Source organism: Microplitis demolitor, chromosome 5 (genome assembly GCF_026212275.2).
Source record: "Microplitis demolitor isolate Queensland-Clemson2020A chromosome 5, iyMicDemo2.1a, whole genome shotgun sequence".
In the NCBI taxonomy this organism is placed as follows: domain Eukaryota; kingdom Metazoa; phylum Arthropoda; class Insecta; order Hymenoptera; family Braconidae; genus Microplitis; species Microplitis demolitor.
The window spans coordinates 8,691,993-8,717,346 of NC_068549.1; the positions used below are offsets into that span (position 1 = coordinate 8,691,993).

At 27.8% G+C, this 25,354-nt stretch overlaps 3 protein-coding genes across 9 annotated transcripts in view; 1 reads left to right on the top strand and 2 right to left on the bottom strand.

Moving 5' to 3' along the window:
- Positions 1 to 10: 10 nt before the first annotated feature.
- On the bottom strand, positions 11 to 6,966 carry LOC103578192 (ruvB-like 2). Its single transcript, XM_008559182.1, has 5 exons — positions 6,869 to 6,966; positions 6,139 to 6,252; positions 4,927 to 6,063; positions 2,459 to 2,564; positions 11 to 202 (listed from the first exon to the last, which is right to left on the bottom strand). Exons 1-5 carry the CDS (start codon positions 6,872 to 6,874, stop codon positions 174 to 176), a joined length of 1,392 nt encoding a protein of 463 aa, XP_008557404.1. The 5' UTR covers positions 6,875 to 6,966; the 3' UTR covers positions 11 to 173.
- A 100-nt stretch (positions 6,967 to 7,066) lies between these two features.
- LOC103578191 (glycogen [starch] synthase) lies at positions 7,067 to 14,859 on the top strand. The gene is made up of 12 exons (XM_053738913.1): positions 7,067 to 8,571; positions 9,029 to 9,235; positions 9,736 to 9,920; positions 9,993 to 10,189; positions 10,275 to 10,467; positions 10,536 to 10,798; positions 10,862 to 11,072; positions 11,147 to 11,283; positions 11,347 to 11,479; positions 11,560 to 11,946; positions 12,017 to 12,217; positions 12,301 to 14,859. The coding sequence occupies exons 2-12, from the start codon at positions 9,097 to 9,099 to the stop codon at positions 12,331 to 12,333; spliced, it is 2,079 nt and encodes a 692-aa protein (XP_053594888.1). The 5' UTR covers positions 7,067 to 8,571; positions 9,029 to 9,096; the 3' UTR covers positions 12,334 to 14,859.
- Positions 14,860 to 17,143: 2,284 nt separating this feature from the next.
- The window catches only part of LOC103578189 (mitogen-activated protein kinase-binding protein 1), a 33,515-nt gene continuing 25,304 nt past the window's right edge, over positions 17,144 to 25,354 (bottom strand). For 3 of the 7 annotated variants that reach the window (XM_053738962.1, XM_053738959.1, XM_053738961.1), the window contains 6 exons: positions 24,390 to 24,527; positions 24,085 to 24,236; positions 23,664 to 23,871; positions 22,986 to 23,109; positions 22,745 to 22,914; positions 17,144 to 20,046 (listed from right to left, as the gene is read on the bottom strand). In XM_053738962.1, coding sequence (XP_053594937.1) covers positions 19,667 to 20,046; positions 22,745 to 22,914; positions 22,986 to 23,109; positions 23,664 to 23,871; positions 24,085 to 24,236; positions 24,390 to 24,527 — 1,172 coding nt within the window. In that variant the 3' untranslated portion in view covers positions 17,144 to 19,666. The remainder of the gene's footprint in view (positions 20,047 to 22,744; positions 22,915 to 22,985; positions 23,110 to 23,663; positions 23,872 to 24,084; positions 24,237 to 24,389; positions 24,528 to 25,354) is intronic. The other 4 variants (XM_053738957.1, XM_053738958.1, XM_053738960.1 and 1 more) reach the window with 2 other exon arrangements.

The window sequence follows — 25,354 nt, forward strand, 5'->3', positions numbered from 1 at the left end:
TATCGACAAATATATTTTAAATTCTTTATTATTTTTACCAGTATACAATTATATGGAAGAAAAGAGAATTTAATACGAAACACATAATCGTAGAAAAGATAAAATTAATGAATTACAAATAAAAATATTTTACTTAATTGTTAATTTTCTTTGCTCTGTTAATAATATTATTTTTATGCGATATCCATAGGTTGTTCAACAGCTGTAAAAAAAAAGAAAATAATATATTGACAACTTATTATTATTCATATAAAATGTAAGTATTATGTTTGTTAAGTGTTCATTCAAGGAATCCAATTGAAAAGAAATGAAATTATTAACATCGGTTAGATTTTTATGAACCGTAGTTTATACAAAATTTCATATAATAAATCAAGTAAGACATCTACAAAAAATTTTTTAAGCATATTGATTAATTGTATGTACTCAAAATTTTATCGCATGTCTCGAATGCAAAGCGGTTTTTTTATTATCACCATAAAAAAAAATTGAAATCCACTTGGGTTAAATTATTTCAACTAAGATAATTATAATATACAAAAATTATCGAATATTTTAATATTCAACCCTAATCCGGTGTCACTGTTTTCAGCACCCGTCAACATTGAATGTGGGTCATTAGCGTCCGCCACTTATTTAACTATGTTATTCCGTAAGGAAAAATTTGAATAAATTCGTAGGTCTTCTTTAAACTTCTAACTATCAGACAAAGTTATTGCCAGCCCCGAAAATACCTTTTTCAATAAACATTTTCATCGAAATTCGGAGGCATGTAGGCTGTTTACAGTAGAATATATGGACACAAACGACCCATGTTCAACCGATTAGAATTAAATAATCAAATAAAAAAATAAAAAATAAATAAATTTATTCCTATAATCATTTAAAATAAAAAATATTGAAGAGTTGTTTTTATAAACGAAAATAATTAATTTATTGCAAAAAAAAAAAAAAAAAAAAAAGAATTCTAAACTGATAAAATTTCTCGTAAACTAAAAACATATCAACTTCATTATGGACAATTATAAGCAGCTTTCTCCAGAATATTACCATTCAAATTTTTAAAAGTTTTCATTCAATACGTTTCATGAAATTTTATGAAATTTCGTATTTAAATTTATTTATTTATTTTCATTTAAATTTTATAAAATTTCGTAATATTTTATATAATTTTCATAAAATTATATAAAATATTCTTTTCACGGTTATAGTGAACTCTGAAGATCTTCAATGATCTCGAATTTCCGATAAATTTAGATCTATGATGATGTCAAAAGATTGCTGATGATCTCTTTAAGTCCGCAATAATATCAATGGAAATCTATTCAGATTTTCGTAAATTTCTACAAATCTTCATAGGTCTTATGAAAAAAAAAAAAAAAAAAAAAACTGGCAACTATACATTTTCTCTTGAAAAACTTGCTATTTAGTGCTTACTGTTTAGTTTAAGTTTTGACTATAATATAAGTACAACATAAACCACAAGTTGGCGTAAATTTAGTGCCGTTAATAGAGTTTAAGATAACCCAAAATGTTACCTGAAAGTTGCAAAGAAGAACTCAAAGAGCAAAAGTTATTTTCAAATTATTATAAAGTTGCAAGCAAGAACTTGAAGAGCTGAAGTTTACTTACAAATAGACAATAAGTAAGCATCAACTATTTTTACATTCGACTATTGCAGTCAACTTTACGTTAAAATCAGGATGTAGATTTTCATCAGCTTGTGATACTATAGAAAGTTACCACTTCTGTACATAGCACGGCAGTATAAAAATTTATAGATTGAAATGAATTTCATCCTCACGACAGAATGTAATTTTATAGTGATAAATTATGTAAATTTTCATATTTGTATTTGACCGAAGTATACAGTAAATGTTTTCATGACACCAGCATCGAAACTTCGTTTCAGTGTTCCTATATCCAGTCGAAATAAGCTAATTTTCGTCCAATGCCACGGATATCATCAGTCAGCGAGCAGAAAGAAAATTCGTTCGTTCCTTGGGAACAAATAATGTTTCTTACCAATGACTGTAGGCATTTGCAATTTAAACTCTGGTACTTGTAATTTATTTAATAATTATTATCTCACACCATTTATTGTATCGAATAACTTAAAAGTTACTCGACCTATTGATCCTAAACTTTCACGGAATTCAAGTATTGATGGACCTCTTTTGAATATCGTGAGTCCGATCTGAATCAATCAATTTGTTCGCGAGCTATGAAATATTTACATACATATACTGGGACATTACTCTAAAGATAATCAAAATCTTTTGCAGAAGCACAGTGTCGACATTCGCAAAAAACTAAAATTTTAAAAATCGAACTAAACGAATTTTCCTTTTTTAAGAAAAATCCAATTATCTTATTGAGAAGTTGAAAATCATAGGAGTTGTGTCGGTAGGTTTGACAAAAAATGTTTTGTATACACGATAGCATGATTTATACTTACGAAATTCGTTGAATAAAAAGTCGTCTTGATATTCTTTTAGAAATTGAGTAGATCTATTTTCATCCAAAAACAGTGAATAAACTCGTTTTACATCATCAATACTGACCTGCAAATAAGTTTAACCATTCGTTATTAATAAAAAAAAAAAAAAAAAAAGAGCCACCCGGCTATACCCGGAATGGAAAGGTATGTTTCGTATTATAATCAATTTAAAACCATAATTTTTAGGTAGATTTTATGAGAAAATCGACATATTATGTTTTATACTCTAATCTAGAAATTAAATATCAAATTGACTTTGTAATATCATTTGAATAATGAGTGTTAATTTAAAAAAAAAAATGTTTTCTATTTATTGAAGCTACTACGTCAACTGAGAAACTCTCGGTTAGAGTTACATTTTTATCTTTTAAAATTTGTAAAAAAAAAAACCAAATAGACTTTAATGCGATCTTACGAAGTCGATTATCATATCTTTGAAAAGCCATAAAAAATAAACTAATCAATTAAAATTATAATGGTTTTGATTAATGCTTATTTCATAGTGTACAACATTAATTTAACGAAGTTGATTTATTTTTTATCATTCAGAAGTAATTCGATAATATATCCGCAAAAGTAAAATTCTTGGATATTTTTTTTCAAGAGTTAAGATAATTAAACGGTTCAAAGAAATCGTTTAAACCGTAATCAATACAGCGAAAAATATAGCTAATCGCAGGAACTTTAAAATTCATTTTACAAAGTTGAGTTATAACTATCGATTCAGAAGTTATTCTAAGATAAAGCGACAGAAGGTCATTTCTATAAAATTTAAAAGAAAATATCAAACACCCACATCTTTCAAATTAATCAACTGATTTTGCTCATTTTTAAAATTGATCGCGGTAATCACCCAAATAAAAAGTGTACCGAATTTTATGATGATCTTATAAGAATTGCAACCATAATCACTCAGACATGGCGCGTTATGTCACACACATATATATAATTATATATTAGGGTTCTTCGTTTCCGGCAAAAGTATTTTTTTTGTTGCTCATCAAGCAAAATATTGTTTTTTATGCTAAAACAAAAATTCCTGCCAAGTTTGAGCTCTTAATTCCAATCCTAAGTATTTTCTATTTGATTTCAAAGAATTCCCATTTAAAATACACGTAAATTAAATTACTTTTTTTTTTTAATTTTCTAATACTCAGCTGCGTTTTATGATATCGACGCGGTTTTGGTCGCAAATCGTAGGGCATTTGGTGTTCTTCAAAAGTGTTCATAGTAACTTAGCTGTAATTCCAACTGTTTCACTGATGTCCGCTGAGAAAGTCATTTTTCGTATCAAATTGACGTTTATTGGCTTGCAGAACGTAAACCAATGAATGCACACCAAAAATGTAAATGGAAATTTCACAGGAAATTTTATTCCCTTTAAAAAAAGCCCCTCTGAGTCAAGTCGCTAAAGTCCATAGTTTCCGAGTTATAGGAGTTTTAATAATTTAAAAAATATAATTTAAAAAAAAAATGACAATCGCTATTATATTTTTTAAATTGTTAAAACTCCTATTACTCGGAAACTATGGACTTTAGCGACTTGACTCAGAGGGCTTTTTTTTAAAGGGAATAAAATTTCCTATGAAGTTTTCATCTACATTTTTGGTGTGCAATGATTGGTTTACGTTCTGCAAGACAATAAACGTCAATTTGATACGAAAAATGACTTCCTCAGTGGACATCAGTGAAACAGCTGGAATTACAGCTAAGTTAGTATGCGCATTTTTGAAGAACACCGAATGCCCTACAATTTGCGACCAAAACCGCGTTGATATCATAAAACGCAGCTGAGTATTAGAAAGTTGAAAAAAAAAAATTTAATTTACTTGTATTTTAAATGGGAAATCAAATGGAAAGTACTTAGGATTAGAATTAAGAGCTCAAACTTGGCAGGAATTTTTGTTTTAGCATAAAAAACAATATTTTGCTTGATGAGCAACAAAAATAATGCTTTCGCTGGAAACGAAGCACCCTAATATATATTGTAATGAAAGTGAAACTGATCTTTTTAAATATTTGAATATCTACAAAACAAATGCCTTATTTTATTTTAGAGAAACGCGACTAGAGCCATTCAGTCATATATTGACAACTAAACAGCGCATATCTGTATCTTAATAAACTATCTTTCTCTGCCTTTTATCGCTGTAATTGTGGTGTTGTTATTTCTAATTGAAGTGTGTTGTTATTGTAATATAAGTGATAATAATTTATGAGTTATTAGTTATTACAATATATATATATATATATATATATATATATATATATAAACAATCTTTTAGACCGCAGATTTTTTTCGACATTTCTCGACAAAGTAAAACATGTAATATCACAATTTTTTGAAAATTGCCACATGAGACTACAAAAGCTACATTTTTAAAGAAATGTACATAAGAATAACAAATGAAATTTAATTAACTTACTTCAGTGCTTTTTCTTTTGCGACTAACTAACGACGCTGTGGTAATAAGCTGAATAGCGTATCTTAACGATGTTTCTAAAGCAATTCTCGTCAAAACTGTAAGAGCATCATCAGCCATTTCACAATCTTCTTCCTCGCATCGAATTTTCAAAATTTCTTTTAGATCTTTTTCTTGATATGGACTAGTTGGAACAATAATCATACGATCAAGAAGATCGATGGGAATGCCATGAGGGCTTTTATAATTAGTCCCTCGAATCCGAGTTATTCCTCTGTTAGTAGCCATAATTACGATAGGTGCCATTTCATTTTCTAGAGCACGATTAAGGAATGAAAAACATTCCATATCAAGCATATGAACTTCATCAATGAACAAAACTCCTGGTACAATTTCAGCTTTACCTTCTTCTCTCCATTCGACAACTTTAGCATTAATTTGCTCTCGTACTTCAGACTTTATTTCACCTGTATCTCCAGAAAACAATGCCAAAAATCCATGAGTTCGGCTGTTAATAACATCGACTTCATGCAATGAAACAGTATGTACGACTTCTTTACGCTTTTGTAGCTCTCCTTCAGGACATTGCACAAATCTAGTCTGTGATCCTGTTGCGTCATAATCTCGAGCACGTGTAAATGAACGTCCTAGTCTGTTGATTTTTCCTGTTGCTTTATCAATTGTGATTACATCTCCAGCTTGAACCTTTTCTTTCATCAAGCTATCAATCATTTTGTTACCCAAATCATAAATAGTTTCCATTTCCGTCGTTTTAAGAGTTAACTTTCCAACTTTAGCTCCAACCCCAGTAGCTGGCCTATCGATTTGGATTTCAACGACTTCACCTTCTATTATTTCCGTTTCTTCTTTTATTCTTACTCCAATAGATTTCCTGATAGCCTGAGTCAATGCTTCAGTTTTGCTCATTTCCAATGAATAGATTTCTGATCCAGCCATTGATGTAAAAGGAGTGTCTTGACCTAAAGCTTGAGCCAGTCCCATAGCTATAGCTGTTTTACCTGTACCTGGTTGTCCAGCAAGCAAGACAGCACGTCCTGCTATTTTTCCTTCTTTAATCATTTCCAGGATAACACCAGTAGCTCGTCGAGCAGTAACCTGGCCCACCATACCTTGAGAAACCTATTTCCAAAAATTTAATAATTAATTTTTTTTCATCAATTTCAAATCAGTTTCAATTATAGCTGGTAAACTTACATGACGTGGTTCAAGACTATCATCTAATCCTAAACCTCGGATGTGAGAATGAGCCCCGATCCGTTCAATTCTTGTTATCTCTCGTACTTCTTGTACTTTTGCTGCTGCTACGGCCTAAACATAAAATAAAAAATTTTAAATAACTTATTTTTTATCCAATTTTTTTTCTCAGCTAAAAGCTCTGAACATAAAATAGTAAGCAGAGATTGCTGCATTATGCTATAATCTAATAATCTCAGCTTTATTTTATTAAAAATTCCCATTTGTTTAGAAGAAAAATGTGGACAAAGTTCTCATTCAATATGTAAGTTCAACAAAGAAAGTACCGGTCATCCACCTGAAAATGAAAGACAGAAAAGGACGAAACGCTAAGTAATAATTCAATTGGATGTTGTCATGACAACCAACAAATGTTTAGATTAAATGTAATTTGTTGATAAAACAATCAAATATATGTCTGCTAAACTCTATATCAATCATAATTGTTAATATTTGTCCTAAATGAAAACTTGGCATTAGAATATTATCTCAGTAAAGTAGTGAATAAAATGCATTGGCTAACCTATAATTAATAAAACAAGCATGACTAAATTATTTTGATGTAGTAACATAATTATTTGAGAACATTATGATTAATAAAAAAATATTTTAAAACATTATAAATTATTAAGCATAATTATTGACATTTAAAATAAGTATAATATAATAATGAAATAAATAATAATCTTACCGCCATCGTTTCGTTCAATTCAGTTCAATTTTACATTTACTATTGTTTTTTTTCCCTTTCTGCTGGTTCCCCAGCTGGCCTGAGAGAGCGCTCTCGTATGCTACCCAGCCAATGTTAATAGTATAGTTTTTTGAGTGTTGCATTTGGCGCGGATTGTTCTTCCAATTCGAAATATTCATTGGACATTTCTATTCATTATTGTAATGTGTATCAGGTTGAGTGTGTCCTTGATTTCTATTGCAAAGCTTGTAAAAGATTTCAATACTTCAGTATCTTTGAAGAATATGAGGTTTCTAGCAGTTTCTAGTGTCATACGGAGGTTTTATTTGAAAGTTCTTTATTAGCGGATATATATTTATGGGATTCGAATGATGACAATATTCCGAGGAAGTTCGTCTGATGCTGTAACGATAATCAAAAATAAATTTTGACAAGCTTGATGTTGGTAGAATTGTTGTTTTGAGTAGTGATTATTATGGTAAAGAGAAAAAGTCTTGCAATTAGCTATGACAAGAATGAGTAGTGGGAGTATAGAAAAAAAATATTGAGTGCTAGTGACGGGACGGACACTTGTTTTTGCTTTTGAAATTCTCTTTATTTACATCTTTGAATTAGTATTACCAAGAAAATGTTGTACATTTATGTGGTAGTATTTAGGTTCCCATTTTTCATTGAAAATTTTACACTTTAAGTTTATTATGTTTCAACTTATATTTGTTCGTAATATCGTAGTTGTTTTATTTATTGGTATTCATTTGAATAAAAATTAAAAAAAAATCTCATTAGTTTTTTAGAGTGGACGGACACTCTTTTGTTAGCATGAATATATAGTAATCCCAACGAAAAAGTCGTCTTAAAATGGAAAGTGGGGGTATAGGAAATACGTGCTAAGCGTGTGCTAAGTAATGGAAGTGGGATGACGACTTTTTGGTTGGGGCGACTCATGATGATGACTACAACTATGATAACTACTTGTCTACCTCTACAGGTCCATACGCAACTAATGAGGTTTTTTTAAATTTTTCCTTATTATATTTGCATAAATAAATATACATATAGGTATATGTATAAACAACATATATTATTCTAGATAAACACAGTGTAATATTTTATTACGGAAACACTGTTCTGCAATATGAATGTAAAAAAACAATGTATTGTTACACAGAGCTGATAAATAAAGAGGTTTTATGAATTAAAGTAGGTCCATATTTTTGTTGTCCAAATACTCGGGTTTTCAAACTTTAGTATAATCTAAACTAGATACAGATCCAGGCATTAATGACAACAAGTACATAAGATGTAGACTTAAAAATGATTACGATAATTTTTGTTGTTATGGCTAACAACTTTTAAAATGAGATGATCTAGTGTATGTTGCTCTAAATTAATTAATAAACAAATTCACTAATTATTACGTATATATTTATATATACGTAATATACATATATATCGTCATAAAAGCTCGCTACTCCGACCTAGGTCTTATTCTCCACGCCCCACTATATGTATAAGATGCACGAAAAGAGACACGAAGCATGAACTATAAAAGCCGAAAATAACCGAAAGATTCAACTAGTTTGACCTTTTTTTAAACCCTTGATGACCTTCACTCTTCAAAACCTAAAGATCGGTCGTGGCATAAACTCGTGTTTTCATCTGCCAAGTTTACAAAACTTCAATTATTTTTAATTTTATAAAAAGTACGTATATCCGACTAGAATTTTATTTATTGTTATTTTTTTGTGTATATTATTATAATATTAAAACTTCTATAAACATTTAAATAAATATATCATCTTTTTCAACATTAAAATTAGTATATTTTCATAGTAGTGTCTAAGATGTAATCTTAAAGCGACGGCTGATAATTATTTGTTTTGTAAAATTTTTATCATTGAAAATAGTTCATTTAATTATATAATATTGTTGTTATTTAAAATTAAATATAAATATTTAAATTTTTAATTAATTATTTAAGATTACAATTGATTTTATTAAATAACTCCTTTTTTATGTTTTTAATTGAAAATTACATCATATATTTGATTTACTTATTTTAAATAGCTTTTTATATAAATTTATGATTTTATTTCTTGATCAATAATCGATGCTAAAGGTCATTTAACGTGAAACTAAAAAATTATTTCTTATTTTTAGGTACTTTAATTATCGATATACTTGAAATCTTTTCATTAATATTTTTTAACAACATTATAAAATAAAAAATGTCACGAGAACGAGCTTCACGGCGATTTTACAGAATGGATAGCTTACACGATTTATCGATATACATGGATCGAGGTCATAACGCTGAACAAGAAAATCGATGGAGTTTTGAAGTAGCATGGGAAGTTGCTAATAAAGGTATGGTAATAAAGTAGATGTATAAGACTTATACTTGACTATAGTACTTTCTCATAGAATTCGTTTATTCTCATAAAACCTCTATGAAAATTTATTGGATTTTATTTTTAAACAGAGATATAAAAAAAAAAAATCTACGTGGAAATCCAGCTTAGATTTCCACGTGGCGTTTTCGGATGGATTCCCATATGGTTCCCTATAGAAATTCTGCATATATTCCTATGTGGACATACATGGTTTACCATGTATAAAAAATTTCTATATAGAAATCCAGATACCTAGGTTCCTATATAGATTTTTTAGATGGGAATCCAAATACCTATACTTTCCTACATGGATTCCTATATAAATTCGTACTTTTCTATGTTAATCTCCATGGATTTGTATGTAAATCCATAGTTTCCTATATGGATTCCCATATAATCTTACATGGATTTTTTTAATACGGAGTTCTTTACTGATTGACTTATAAAAGTTTTATATGATTTTCTTAATTATAGTTGGTGGAATTTACACTGTAATTAGGTCGAAAGCTTATGTATCAACCGAAGAATTGGGGGATCAGTATTGTATGATTGGACCTTATAAAAAACAATCTGCTAGAACTGAAGTAGAAGAAGCTGAATTTCCTTCTCATAGTCCTTTAAAGAAAGCTGTCCAAGTTTTAAGAGACCAAGGATTTAAAGTATATTTTTTTTATAATTAGCTATTAGAAAAAAAGAGTAGATGTGATTAAATTTTTAATAAATGAATGCAGGTAGTTACTGGTACTTGGTTGGTCGATGGCAATCCTCAAGTGATTTTGTTCGATATTGGAAGTGCCGCTTGGAAATTAGATGAATACAAATCAGAATTATGGAATACTACTAACGTTGGTATTCCACATTTAGATATTGAAGCTAATGATGCAGTAATACTGGGTTATCTTGTATGTCAATTTATATCAGAATTCAGGTAAACATAATTTGCTAAAATTTATTATTGTATTTGTGTGAATATTTTATTCAACTATTCATTTTTAATATATAACTAAATATAGAAAAGCTGCAGAGGAATGTTCTAGCGTACATCCAAGAGTGTTGGTCCATTGCCACGAATGGCAAGCTGGTCTTGGCCTAGTTGCCTTGAGAACCAGACATGTTGACGTGGCAACAATTTTTACTACTCACGCAACACTTTTAGGCAGGTATCTATGTGCCGGAAGAACAGATTTTTATAATAACTTGGATAAGGTAAACATTTTTAACATTTTTTAAAATATTTTCTGTTATAATTAGAAAATATTTTAAATATTTTTTAGTTCAACGTTGATGAAGAAGCTGGAAAACGTCAAATTTATCATAGATATTGTATGGAACGAGCAGCGGCACATCTTTGTCATATATTCACAACTGTTTCGGATATTACTGGAATAGAAGCTGAACATTTGCTGAAACGTAAACCAGATATTATTACACCAAATGGTTTAAATGTAAAAAAATTTTCAGCAATTCATGAGTTTCAAAATTTACATGCTGTAAGCAAAGAAAAAATTCACGAATTCGTTCGAGGTCATTTTTATGGGTATGAATTTTAATGATAAAGTATGATTAATTTATTGATTGCTAATAATTATCATTATTTCAGACATTTTGATTTTGATCTGGATAAAACTTTGTATTTCTTTACTGCTGGGCGTTATGAATTTGGAAATAAAGGAGCTGATATTTTTATAGAAGCTTTAGCTAGGCTTAATCATTATTTAAAAACTTCAAAACCAGATGTTACAGTAGTGGCATTTTTAATTTTTCCTGCGCGAACAAATAACTTTAACGTCGAGTCTTTACGGGGTCATGCTGTAAGTAAATAAATAATCGTTATTGTTTTAAAGTAGAACAACTTATAGTTTATTATAAAATTAAATCTATACAGGTCACTAAATCATTAAGAGATACAATCCATGTAATTCAACAAAATGTTGGCAAACGAATGTATGAATCTTGTCTTGCTGGGCGATTACCTGATGCTATGGATATGCTATTGAAAGATGAGATTATTAAAATTAAATGGTAAAACTAGTTGCTATGAAACTTTTTAATATTATCTTAACATTTTTTTATAATTTTTTCTAGCTGTTTGTATGCATTGCAACGGAATGGCTTACCTCCAGTTACTACCCATAATGTCGTTGACGATTGGAATGATCCAATCTTAAATGCAATCAGAAGATGTAATTTATTCAATACCATCCATGATCGAGTTAAAGTAATTGTTTTTTTTTTAATCTGAAGAGTAAAAATTCCTTAAAATTTTTTTTATACCTAAATATTTTATGTTTATTATAGATAGTTTTTCATCCAGAATTTCTATCTTCCACAAATCCATTATTTGGTCTTGATTATGAAGAATTCGTAAGAGGATGTCATTTAGGAGTATTCCCATCGTATTACGAACCTTGGGGATATACTCCAGCTGAATGTACAGTGATGGGAATTCCAAGTATTACGACAAATTTATCTGGGTTTGGTTGTTTTATGCAGGAACATATTGCTGATCCTAAGAGTTACGGAATTTATATTGTTGATCGGCATTTTATTGATGTTGAGTCTAGCGTTCAACAATTAGCTCATTACATGTTTGACTTTGCTCGACTTAGTCGACGACAACGAATTATTCAAAGAAATCGTACGGAACGTTTGAGTGACATGCTAGATTGGAGAAATCTCGGGATTGTAATTTTTTTTTTATTTTTATAGTTTAAAAGTGATTAAAAACTTCATTAAATAATTGTTTATTTTTTAGTATTATCGTCAAGCAAGAATGAAAGCTTTAGTAAAATTATACCCAGAATACACTTCTGAACTAGATGACATGAATGTTGGTCAATTCAACTATCCAAGACCATTAAGTGAACCTCCGTCACCTTCTTCATCTCGAGTTACTACACCTGCGGCTTCAGTTCATGGTTCCGATGAAGAAGATGAAGTAGACGATGAGAAAGAGGTAAAGATATAGAATCCAAAATTTATGTAAAATAATTTTTCTTTAAAGTTTTCATTGATTATTTGTAATTTTATTTTTTCCAGCTTGCAGAACTGAGACAAGCAAATGAAAGATAAGATGGTATTTTTACTTGGGTAACAAAACTAAATGATCAATTAAAACTATGACACTCAGAGAATTTTACGGTATTTTTTAAATAAAAAATTTATAGAAAAATTGATGAGAGTGACTGTAGCGGATATGAGAAAATTTATAAATTTTTACTAAATAAGTAAATTAGTTAAAATAATTAAATTGAAAAAAACCCGCGTAATAATTTTTCAATTATCTAAATACAAATTTTTTAAATATTTAGTCTACTTACATTTTATTTGTTTATTAAAAAATTAAAAAAATTTCCAATTGTCAGCTACACTCACTCTCATAAAAATTATTATAGTAATAAATGAGCATTGTAATCTTGACGAAGCAACAGATTAAATTATGTTTTTAAATTTTCACTAGCTGTATCGTAATTGATTATGCCAAATTAGAATATTTGATAAAATGTTCGTAAAAAATAAAATGAAAACCACAAATTAAAAAAAAAAAATCAGTCTATCAGTTGACCCTGCGAGTCAGCCCCAAAGCTACCCGCTACTTTCGAGCTCCTTGAGCTCGAAAATACTTTTGTATGTCGTTGTTTGCGAAAAAAACGTTTTTTACTATATTTTTTTCCAACAATATCTCGAACGAATTGACTGATTGAGACGATTAAGGTAGTAATCGACGCGTTTTATTGAATTCTAAAGCTAATCAGATTTCTAAATTGATTTGTCTAGTCATTTTTGAGAAATTTCAAAAAAACTAAAAAAAAAAAATTGTTTCTTAATTTTTTTGCTAACGGTTTCTATTGAACGAATGAATCGATTTTAATGGCTGAGGTGGCATTTGACGCGGCTTATGAAGTTTTAGAGCTGATTAGATTTTGGAATCAATCCAGTGCGTACATACACACATGCATACACTCGGACATTATCTTGTAATTAGTCAGAATTCCTGGTTAAAAATACTGATTGAAAAGAATTGAGAAGCGGTCACTCCATGCAAACTGTATATCTATATAAATAAATAAAAAAATTTAAATTATTGAAAAGAATTCGAATTTCATCATTTTTAATTCTTTTCAATCAATATTTTTAAACAGGGATAGCTTCCTAGAACCTCAAAACTTCAAAATCTGATAGAAATTCGATTTTCGATAATCGGACCGAAACCAATAACTTCCCGAAAGTAAATTATGGTTCATTTATTTGAATAAACCACTGATAACAATAATAAAAACAGTCCATTTACTAAATTTTTCAAAAATTTTATAAGCAATCAAATACATATTTAGAGTTGTAATACAAAAAAAAAAAATTTACAAGACGTTACACGCGGAAATGCTCGTTTATTTACACCTCAATAAATCACGTAATTAAATAAAAAAAAAAAGATGTTTTAAATATCTTATATTTTAAAAGAGAAATGGCTGATATACTTGATTCTTAATTTATTTACTTATAACTTTTTAATTTTTATATTTATTTAAAAATAACTGTTGGATGTATGTATCATTTAAGGATCAAGGACTTGTATTTTTTGGTGGCTCTACAAGAGTCTACCCTATAGACTCAAACTGTAATAAAATAAATAGTTTATACTAACTAGTTTATCAGTAAGTACTAGAATGAACGAAAAGAGCCGAATATTTCCGAATAAACATGAATTTTAAAGATTTTTTTTAAAATTACTATGATGTGTAGTACAAAATTTTAAAAAAGTTTGAATTTTTAAATTTAAATTGATAAATTTTTCATTACACCTAGATTTTGTTTAGTTATTTTTTAAGGTAAATACTAAAATAAAGTAATAGAAATTTCGATAAGTCTGAAATATTACTATGTGATATAGTAAAAATCTCTTGAAGTACATTTCAATAAAATTACCGAAATAAATAGAATAAATCGCAAGAATATCGCGTTGTCCCACCGTTACTTAAAATTTTTGAGTAATTTTTACTATAAAATTCTCTGCGTGGATAAGTTTCATTTTTTATTAATTTCTCTCATATAAGAACCATACACTGTTTTTGCACTGGTAATTTTCTTAGAAATTAATTTTTTCTGTAATTCTCATTTTTGTTTGATATTAGATTTATTATTATTATCTTTTTTTTTCATTAAGGAAGGTCGGTAATAATTTTTTTTTTTTTTTATTGAGTATTTTTTAGAAAAAGAAACTATACTCAAAACGACGAATGAGGCTTGATGCAATACTCGATAATTTACGTTGATGTTTTTAAAAATTTTTATTTGTTTGAGAGAAAAACGTGAACAAAGTTTTCATTTACTGTGCAAGTGCAACAAGGATATACCGTTCATCCACTTTAGAGTAATAGAGAAAAAAGACCCGACCTTTCTTAATAGTTTGAATTTTTTTATGTTGACTGTAAAAAATGAGTAAGATTTATTAAACACTTCTTTTGTATTTATAAGAACAAAATGATATTTTAATATAAAAAATATTGTATTTTAATATAGAAAATATTATATTTTAATATTAAAGTTTTTTTTATAGAAACGTTTATTCAAGTTTATGACTGCAATAATTTTATATAGAATTCTATTTTATTATAAATAATGAATATTTTAATTTTGAAAAAACTGTTATTTCTAGAAAAAATTTAATATATTTATAATCAGAACCTTTTATTGAGCATTCCAATCAATTATTTCGTAAAAAATCCTTCTAATAATCTTAATCCTTGAAATAACATTTAAAATTTTTAATGTTTTGGATTTAATGCTACATTCAATTTTAACTTTCAGTTGATTGAATTGATTTCTTAAAAAATTTTTTGATTTAATAATTGTTATTTTGATTTATTGCTTAGTGGTGTTTCTTGCAGGAATTAATAGATAATTTTAATAAAGGTCCCAATATGAACTTTCAAATATTGAACATAAAAAAAAAATTTTTTTTCAAATAGGGTAAAGGTACCATTTGTGGCTACTGCTCTATTTTAGGACATTAAATATTTTATTTTAATGAATGAAAAAGAGTAAAATAAAATTTCCACTTTAATAGTGGGACAAAAGTATCGCTAAAAACATTTAAAAAATTAGTTATGATGTTGCATCTTTAAAATTTTTTTTTTTTTATTAAATGCATTACTAAAATCTGTCTAATGATAATAAATAATTAAGATGAAAGAGTAATAGAATATTAGAAGCGTAGAGAGAAGCGTCTAGATAGAATATTAGAAGCGCTGAGAGAGGTCCAGGGTCTTGAAAAGCTTAAGGCGTGTGGGTTCACTTCTGGGCTCTAGGAGGTCTTTTACCAATGGATTCACATGTTTGTAGAGTCTGACTTGGTATTTTGTGCTGTAGCGTGAGATGTCCTCTGACTGACAAATTAATTTATTTTAATTTTTCAAGTGTCCAAAACTGGCCCTAAAGTGGTCAAAAATGGTACCTCTACCCTAAACCTCTGTCAACTGATGTCTGTATTTTTTTATGACTAATATTTTTTTGACAGTTATACTTCCCAAGTGGATATTTTGCACGAAATTTAGATACCGACAATTTCCGATATAGGAATTTATAGTATTTAAAATAATCCGCGTATAATATCTGTACAAAAATTCAAATATCCCGGTTTCTACATAAATTTTTTATATAAAAACCCAGGTACTCAGGTTCCTATATGGGTTGCCCACGCAGGAATCCAGATATTCTAATTTCTAGATGCATTTCTTGAGTAGGAATTTAGATACCTAGAGTTTCCTATGTGAAATTCCTGCCTGACAGATTCATATGTTACTACCATGGATTCTTATATAAATCCATACTCTTCTATATGGATTTTCATAAATCCTACATGGATTTTTTCGATAGGGATGCTATTTCTTTGTAAATATTATAAGTAAAAAATATGAAAAGTAAATGTTTAAAAATTCCGCGATGCCGAACTCCTTCATTGCTGATAGGCCATATCAAGTATCAAAACCAGCAGCAAAAATAGGACAGGTTTCATCTTCTCTGTAACCATGTAAGTAGCAGTATTTAAAGGATGCATTTTTCATTCCCCCCCTCCCCCAATTTTATATGATTAGTGTATACTATCTCTTTAAACAGCCAATAACTACACTTTTTTTTATTAATATTCAACTCTAGAGCCTGTATACCAATATTTTTCGTAGTATTTTCAACGATGTATGTATACATTAATCTACGATACAATTTTTGTCTTTTTTATGCGACTGATTATATAAAAATGCTCTTGGCAGTATAGTTATACTTAATCCCACTCAAAAATATTCAAATATTATGTTATTCGACGCATATTAATGCTTTTTATTGTAGATAATTTGAGGTAGACCCGGTGCTATAACGTCATTCAAGTTTATTTATTGGACTTAAAAAAATTACATTTTAAAGGTTGTATTGTAAAAAATCTAATTTGATTTCCAATGAAATATTAAAATTACAGGATGCTTTGATCTTAATTATCGATTTAAATAAAAATGAATAGTTCATGCTAATGACCCATTCAATCTGAACATAAAACAATACAAAATATATATTAGTACTGTATTATTGATAAAAGATACAATATCTATTAAAATTACTTTTACGTTCACTGTATGATGAAAATAATATATTAGCGTCTATTTCCAACTTAAGTAAAACAAGAAGAAAAAATTTTACAAAGACTAAAAAAAAAAAAACAGTTATATAGAAAAACTAATTATTAACATAACATTTTTATACATATTCAAATATATATATATATATATATTTGTTATTTTATTGAATGAATATAATAAACAATAGGTATTTTCATTGAAGAAGAAATGAATAAATTTTTGAGATTCAATCATTCTTCTCACAGCTTATATTGTTTTCTTTTTTTCATTTAATAATATTATAATTCTTAATATTGTTACAAAATTATTATTTTTTTTTTATGAATAAGAAAAGCATTGATACTGTTTAACTAAAACAAGTTATAATGGCACGATAAATTATAAGATATTAAATATGAATTAGAATGCCATGAAAGTCTTTATATAATTTTCAATCAATGTATTTTTACATAATAGAGTGTTAAATGAAATCATAATGATATAATATATTACACACCTAGAGAAGTAAAGTAAGAAATGTCTCAGATCACATGTAATTGTTGGTCGAGGCGAAGCCGAGGTCACACACCCTAGGTGTCTAATATACTATTTCACTATACCTGCGCCGAAAATTGAAATTCTTGCTCTGCTTAGCGGGAAGAAAATCATTATGTTCTCTCAAGAGAGAACAAATGATATAAATTAACGCATGCGATATTCTTTCCGTAAACAGAGGCAATTTAGTATATTACACATCAAGGGAGGGAAGTAAGACATTCCATCCCGCGTGTGGCTAACATGGCAAACACGCGAATGGGGACATCCTACTTTCCTCCGTGGTGTATATACGATTTTTCACTAAACCTGCACCTGAAATTTTAAATTTTTGCCTGTTTTTGGGAAGAATGGCGCATGTGCTAATTTTTATCATTTGTTTTTTAATAAAAGAAAAAAGAACGACTTTCTTCCTTCTAAACGGAGCGGGAATTTAAAATTTCGGTGCAGGTATGGTGAAATAATTTGAACTGTTAGGTGCAGATATGGTGATAAATAGTATGCACATTACAAAGAAAGGTAGAACGTCCTAATCTGCATGTTTGCCACGTAAAAGCCAATTATACACGCGAATTGAAATGTCCTATACGAAGAAATCATTCTCGTTTTAAATGCTATGGTATTATTGTAAAGTCGGACCATATTGGCCACCTGCGCAGAAATTAAAATAATCACATTCCAAAAATTACTATGGCTATGTAAAATAGACAACAATTACATAATGAATGACTGTAACCATTGTAAATTTTATTATGACCATAGTCATTGTTGCAATATGTTTATTTGAATTTCCGTCAGATGGCAAACGTGGTTCCGGCTTTACTATGCCTCCATAGCAGTTTAAACAAGAATAATTTCTTCTTGACTTTCCTCTTTTGGTGTGAACATACTATTTCTTCTTAACGGCCAATATTTTTTGCATAATACATTTTTGTGTCTTTTTTATATCTCTAATTATTTTCTTTCTTTCTTTTTTTTTTTTTAATTATGTAATGATTTTTCGTTTTGCGTTTGAGCATAATCGATTTAAATCCATTAAATTGGCGAATGTATATATATATATATATATAAACAAAAAAAAACGACTATACCATAGCAATTTTCTCTACTTTTTTCTCATCATTATCAATTTTATTTTATTTATAAAGTTATATTAATTGAAATATTTGCATTAAAAATGTCTATATGCATCAATTCCTATCCGATAAAAGTTTACATCAAAATATATATATATAATTTCATTACAAGAAGAGAGTTAACCTAAAAATTATTATTGTTTTTTTTTTTATAATCGTTATATTATATGATAACATAAAATATGTATAAAAAAAACTTTTTTTCTTGATTGACAATATTTACATAAATTATTTTTAATAAATGGCTAAAAAAAATCAATATCTCTCAGTATTTCTCAATATCTCATTTCCAAATAAATAAATTCGATTAAATTAGTAAAAGTTAAATGTTTAATTTCTAGCATATCAATAATAATGTATGTTTTAAGTAAATTATAAACAGTATTGCCTTTGGTTATATAACAGACGAAAATATTATTACCGTTATAGTATATAACACAGGTGATGCACAAAATTTTATTAATACTATGAGTCTTTAGTTATTGGCATTTCTTGGCATAGAGCCTGTTACTAGTTTTATCGTAATTACTTACTTATTATTTAACACAAATAATATTATTATATTTTTTCCCGATATTCATGTACATACGATATTATAGATATATACTACAGCGGTAAATTAATTCGACTTTTCTATTTTTATCGTCATTTAAATTTGCTTCATTAATAAAGTAAGTGGAGAATTCAAATTATTTTCTATTTAATAGCAAATGAATCCAAACTGTGATGAAAAAAAATCATTTATGATTAATGAATATGACGTAAAAACGAATAATGAATATTATAATATTTTCTTCGCTAATCTTGATATATTATTTAAGTATTGACTTGTATAATGTTACAATTGCATTATTTCCAATATGGCTCAAAAATAGTATTTTATTAATGAATAATAAAAAACGATAAATATTTTTATTAATGACAATGACACGATATCGTTATATTGATAAACAAGCTTAGGAAAATTTATTAAATTTAATTATTGGCAAGAGAGCAATAGTTAAAACCACAAACTTATTCGGATAATTAAGTTTTTGTGGCAGTTTAAATGTCCTCTCGAGATTATTATTACTAAAATTTTTAAATATATTGTTGCTTGTATGTGCTCTAGGCGTGATTTGGTTGTGTGCCACTCATTCTTTGCTGCATCATACTCAATAGCATTTCCGAATATTGTTGCATTATATTAACAACTTTTCCCTGATCTTGGCCTGCCAATAATTCTTTAAATGTTTCGGTCGCTTCATTAACAACTGAAGGATCATTGTCAGTAGTTTCTTTGTTAGTTGTGCTAGCTGCAACAAGACGAAGTGTTTGCATCGCTTCATTAACTGATGACTCTAAACCTCGAAGCATTGTATCTCTATCAATAGGTCCAAGCACAGAATTTGCAGAACTATCCATCGCTAGTCGTTTATATAATTGAACTACATTATCTGCAGTTCTCGTCAATTCATCGGCAATTGTATTACATAATTGAGGGGATACTGAAAGTATAAAATGTTATTTAACTTAAATTGAATCTCTGATTTTAAAAAATGAGTCGAAACAATTAGAAATGATTTAAAACAATTCAATTTTAATACTATATAGATATACATTCATCACTGAGTAAGTTATTTTTTAAAATCAGGAATATTAATATTTTCATGATACCAGCATCGAAACTTTGTTTTAGTGTCTGTACAGCTAGTCAATACAAGTTAATTTCAGCCCAATGCCGCGGAAAAATATTAGCGAATGCGTGAATTGTGAATATCGTCAATCAGCGGACAGAAAAAAATTTTTTCCATTATTTGTGAAGAAAAAAAATAATACACAGAAAGAAGATTGTGTATCTGTGTTAAAAACAGCCCATGTTAAATTTTTTGTGTTAAATCAACACATTTCACTGTGTTACTTTAAAATTTTGTATCGATCTACTATTTAACACTTTAAAAGTTTTCCCTAATACAAAATTCAAATTATGAAGATTAATTAAGTGTTACTTTAAAATTATTAGAAAAATTAAAGTGAAATCGACATTTTCTAAACGTAAATTGAACTTAAACATTTTAATTATTAATATATTAAATTTACCATGTACTAGAATCTGGGATGTTTATCATACGAATCAAAAAAATTTAGTTATAATTTCAAATTATTTTATGTACTGTAAAAATTTATTTTTATTTTCGTAAAAGAAATTAATTGAGTTACTACTTATAACTGATATGAAATATTACGTGATTTTTTTTAATCTTAACTAATAAAAACATTGTTTACTATCAAAAAAATAATTAAGTGTTAAATAATAATTGTTGTCACTTTTGATTACCTCAAAATAATATATAAATTATATTTAAGGTCATTCTCAGAAAATACTTTTCACTTTTTAAAAATATTTGATGATCTTGAATTGTCATGGTCGGATTAAAATTTTATCAATTAATTAAAAAAAAGTTAATGAATTAATTTAAAAAAGAACAACGTAGTTACAATGTTACCGAGATATAGAGTTAAAAAAAAATTACTTAGAGTTGTTATCAATTAGAAATTAAACAAAATTTGTTAAATTTATTTCAATAAAATCTTCATTCCAATATTATAATTCGAAGTTATTATCAAATTTTGTAGACTGAAATTTACTTAACAAATTTCGTTCAACTCCTTATTGATAACAACTGTAAGTAATTGTTTTTCAAATCTATATCTCGGTAAAATTGTAACTGCGATGTCCTTTTTTTAATTAATGCTTTAACTTTTTTATTAATTAATCAATAAAATTTCAATACGGTTATAACAGTTTAAGGTCATTTAATATTTTTTATAATTGGGGAGAGGGAGACTATCTGAGAATTCTCTTAATGAATATTCATGGTACAAAAATAGAGTTTAAAAGTTAAAATTTTTTGGTGTCTTAATCGACATTTAAACAGTGTTGAATTTACTTGTCGTAACTCCCGAAATTTGTATTGAAATTTGGATAAACTTAGCGTTGAAATTCAACACAAATAGTCTGTGTTAAAAATAAAATTAAAGTTGTATGGACTGTTTCTAATACACAGTTTATGGTGACGTTAACACAATATTTTTTACTGAGTGTTTCTGCCCGCTGAAAGTCAATTTCACTTTTGATTTCAGCTCTAATACTTGCCATTTGTTTATTAGTAATTTCATGACGCTCATTTTATTTATGTAATCGAGAGTTCTGACTTTTTGATTAAATTTTATCTTCTTGATAAATAGTATTTACACACCCGAAGAAATTTTTAGTAAAAATTACCCACAAAGTTTGATACTGTGAGGACATGAGGTGAATATCTAAATTTTTCCCGATGCACATTGTAAAAAAATATACTACTCGATAGCATGTAAATGAAGTGCAATTTCTAATAACAACATAGTAAAAATTTAGTTACTGGCTAGATGTCCTTACAGTACTAAACTTTATGGGTAATTTTTACTCAAAAATTCACTGTGTGCAGTTTCTACTTAATTATAAAGGGCAAATCACAACTCACAATAGTTGATCACACCATTGGTCTCAAATTAACTTGTTTCTGACACCGAAACTTCGTTCGAATGCGTGTAATCACGAATAATATAGCGTGTGACACAGAAAGAAGCACGATTTCAGACGGCGAGTGATGTCAGACTTCGCATACGATTCGGGCAGCCAACTTTGCCCTAGTCTGAAATCGTCTTATTTCATCCCCTGTCATACAATATACTATTTCAATTTTATTGCTCATGCATTACATATGATGTAAGATTTAAACAGATTTATTTTGTATCATGCAACTTATCATATTTATATCTTATCAAATCCTTATATGATCATGTGATTATGCTCATAAGGTGATAGGGTTTTTCAAAAGAATATTTCATAAACAATTGTGGGTAAAAATTATACGGCATTATGATATTATGATGATATTGATATAAATTAGCATAAATAATTTTATTCATCTAATGATCGTACTATAGTATGATCATTTAAAAATTTGAAATATATATAAACTCATTAATAATTTTATGGGACGAAATTCATAATAGTTAGTTTTAGATTACCTAATTTTCTGTCTGTGTTTACTGAAAGCGTTAATAGTTAGTTAGAAAAATGTGAATAGATGAATATTTATTATTAAATGTAAGAGAATAATTATAGCTATTGATGTATATTTAAAACATAACATTACTTACGTTCAGCATTAGCTACATTGATTTCTTTAGCAGAAGGTTTTTGAGGATTTTGATCCAATTGGTTACGACTAGAGAGCCTCATTTGACCACTTGCATTATTTATTAGCCGACTAGTTGATATTGTCGTATTTGACCCTGACCGTCTGATTGATGATCCAACAGAATTAAAGCTATTTAACATAAATTTCAGTTACTTTTTAAAAATAAGAATTCAATGATATTAAAAATATTGGACATTTACTTTGCTGAGAGATCGATGTTAATACTTCGAGGTCTGGGTGGCAATGTTGGCTTCCCGCCATTACCATTTGAAGAAGTATCCTCTGAGCTAGAATCTTCTTGATTACCAACTTGACTTAGATTGACTGTAGAAAAAAGTTTTGTTTATTTATTAATAAAATTTTTTTCGCCATAATGTGTAATGAATCTATAGTATAGGGCTGCTTGTATTTTTAAAAATAATATGTATCAATATTTAAAATATTCTATACAATATTTATGGTTGCCGTACAATGGATCTTGAAAAAAGGAAAACAGCTTACAGTTTGGATACTGTGACATATATAAGAGCAGTCTAAAGGAAAGTGCATAAGATTCTTTACTGATAAATTTATTGGCGTACTTATAAAGAAATTACTATCTCACTACACGGAGAAAAATTTATGGCAACAGGTTTTTTCGAAGTATCGATTATAATCATGGCGCCCTTACAAACTATGGTAACCATTCTCATCTATATGAGTTTCTTTTCTATAGACTATCGGAATAATTCCTATAAAATTATGATAATAATTTCTATGTCATTATAGGATTCGTTGCCATACTATGGTAACTGTTATATAATATTATAGTAATGGTTACCATAGTAGTATGGGACACGATTTTATAGTTTTATCAAAGTCTTAATAATAAAACATACCACTTGAATAAGCAGATTGCATTCCACGTCTTCTCAAAACCATGGGTAAATTACTACTTGAAGAAGAATGTGGTTTAGTTTGATGATTTATTTTATTCTGTGAACTAATTGTAGGTCTCATCAATCCACTTATTCGATTGTTTGTCGTTGAATTTGTGAAGTTTCTACCACTTGAAGCTATTCCAGCATCCGATTCTGAATCACTATGCTATAAAAAATAAAATTATATATTTACATAAATACCTTAATTTAATTTTTTCGAAGATTTCGTAGAGAAATCTACATATTGTATTTTTTACTCCAATACAGAAATTGAATTTACAATATCATTCAAATAATAATTATTGAGTGGAAATTGTGACATGAAAATTTCTACAATAGCTATATTTCTAAAAAAATATTGTGTTTATAAAATAATTACTTGGTTTAAAACGCCTACACTGCTACTTCGAGTCATGTAGGTTGAATGAGATTTACTAGAGGTATATCTTGATGGTAATCCACTATTCGTATGAGTACCAGTTCCATTCCTCGATGATATATTAGAATTTTTAATACTTAATTTACCTGAAACTAATATTAAGTTTGTAAATTATTTAATTTTTATTTTTATTTCAGAAATTAACGGTTGAATTAATAAATTGTAATACGTATGATTTTTGCTAAAGCCAAAAGAAAACTGTAGAATAAATGAATTATTATGAATTATAAGCAAGCTAAAGATACCTTGTATTGGACCATGCAGTAACCTATTTGGTGGACTGACGGAGAGATCACTCAAGGAACAAGCACGTCGCATACCTTTGTCTTCTATTTCATCTTTAGAATCAGAAGCTTTCGACGGAAATCTGCCATCTGTTTCAACTGTTGACAACAGGCAATAAACACATGCACTATCCTCTACTTATATACAAAACTTTAGTGAAATTAATTATAAGCTGATTGAACGATCAATAAATAAAATTAATAAAATGAGTTTTATATATATATATATATATATATATATATATATATATATATATATATATATATATATATATATATATTGATTAAAAATCAAATTTAAACAATTGGAATATATGACTTCTAATAAAAGTGATTTTATTAAGGAATAACATGCTGTAATTATGTACACAGTAAAAAATATTGTCTATCTGTGTTAAAAGAGGTATGTGTTAAATTTTTTCTGTTGATTATTTTATGTTAAATCAACACATTTCCTTATATTACTAGGAAATTATAATCGATCTACGACTTAACACTTTCAAAAAGTTGCCTAGTACAAAAATTCAAATTATCAGCATTTATTAAGTGTTAATTTAAAATTAACATTAAATTTATGTATTGTAAAAATTATTTTTTCGCTAAATAAAAATGTATTTTTATTTTATTAAAAGAAAGTAATTGATTTACTATTTACAACTGATATAAAATATTACGCGATTTATTTTTTTTTAATTTTAACTAATAAAAACATTGTTAATTATCAAGAAATATTTGAATCTTAAATAATAATTGTTATCACTTTTGGTAACCGTATAAGAATATTTAGTGAGTATCCATGATACAAAAATAAAATGTAAAAGTTGTCATTGTTTTTGAGTCGCCACTGACATTTAAAAAGTATTGAATTAACTTCTTGTATTATCCGAATTTCGTATTCAAATTTGAACACAATTTTTGTGTTCAAA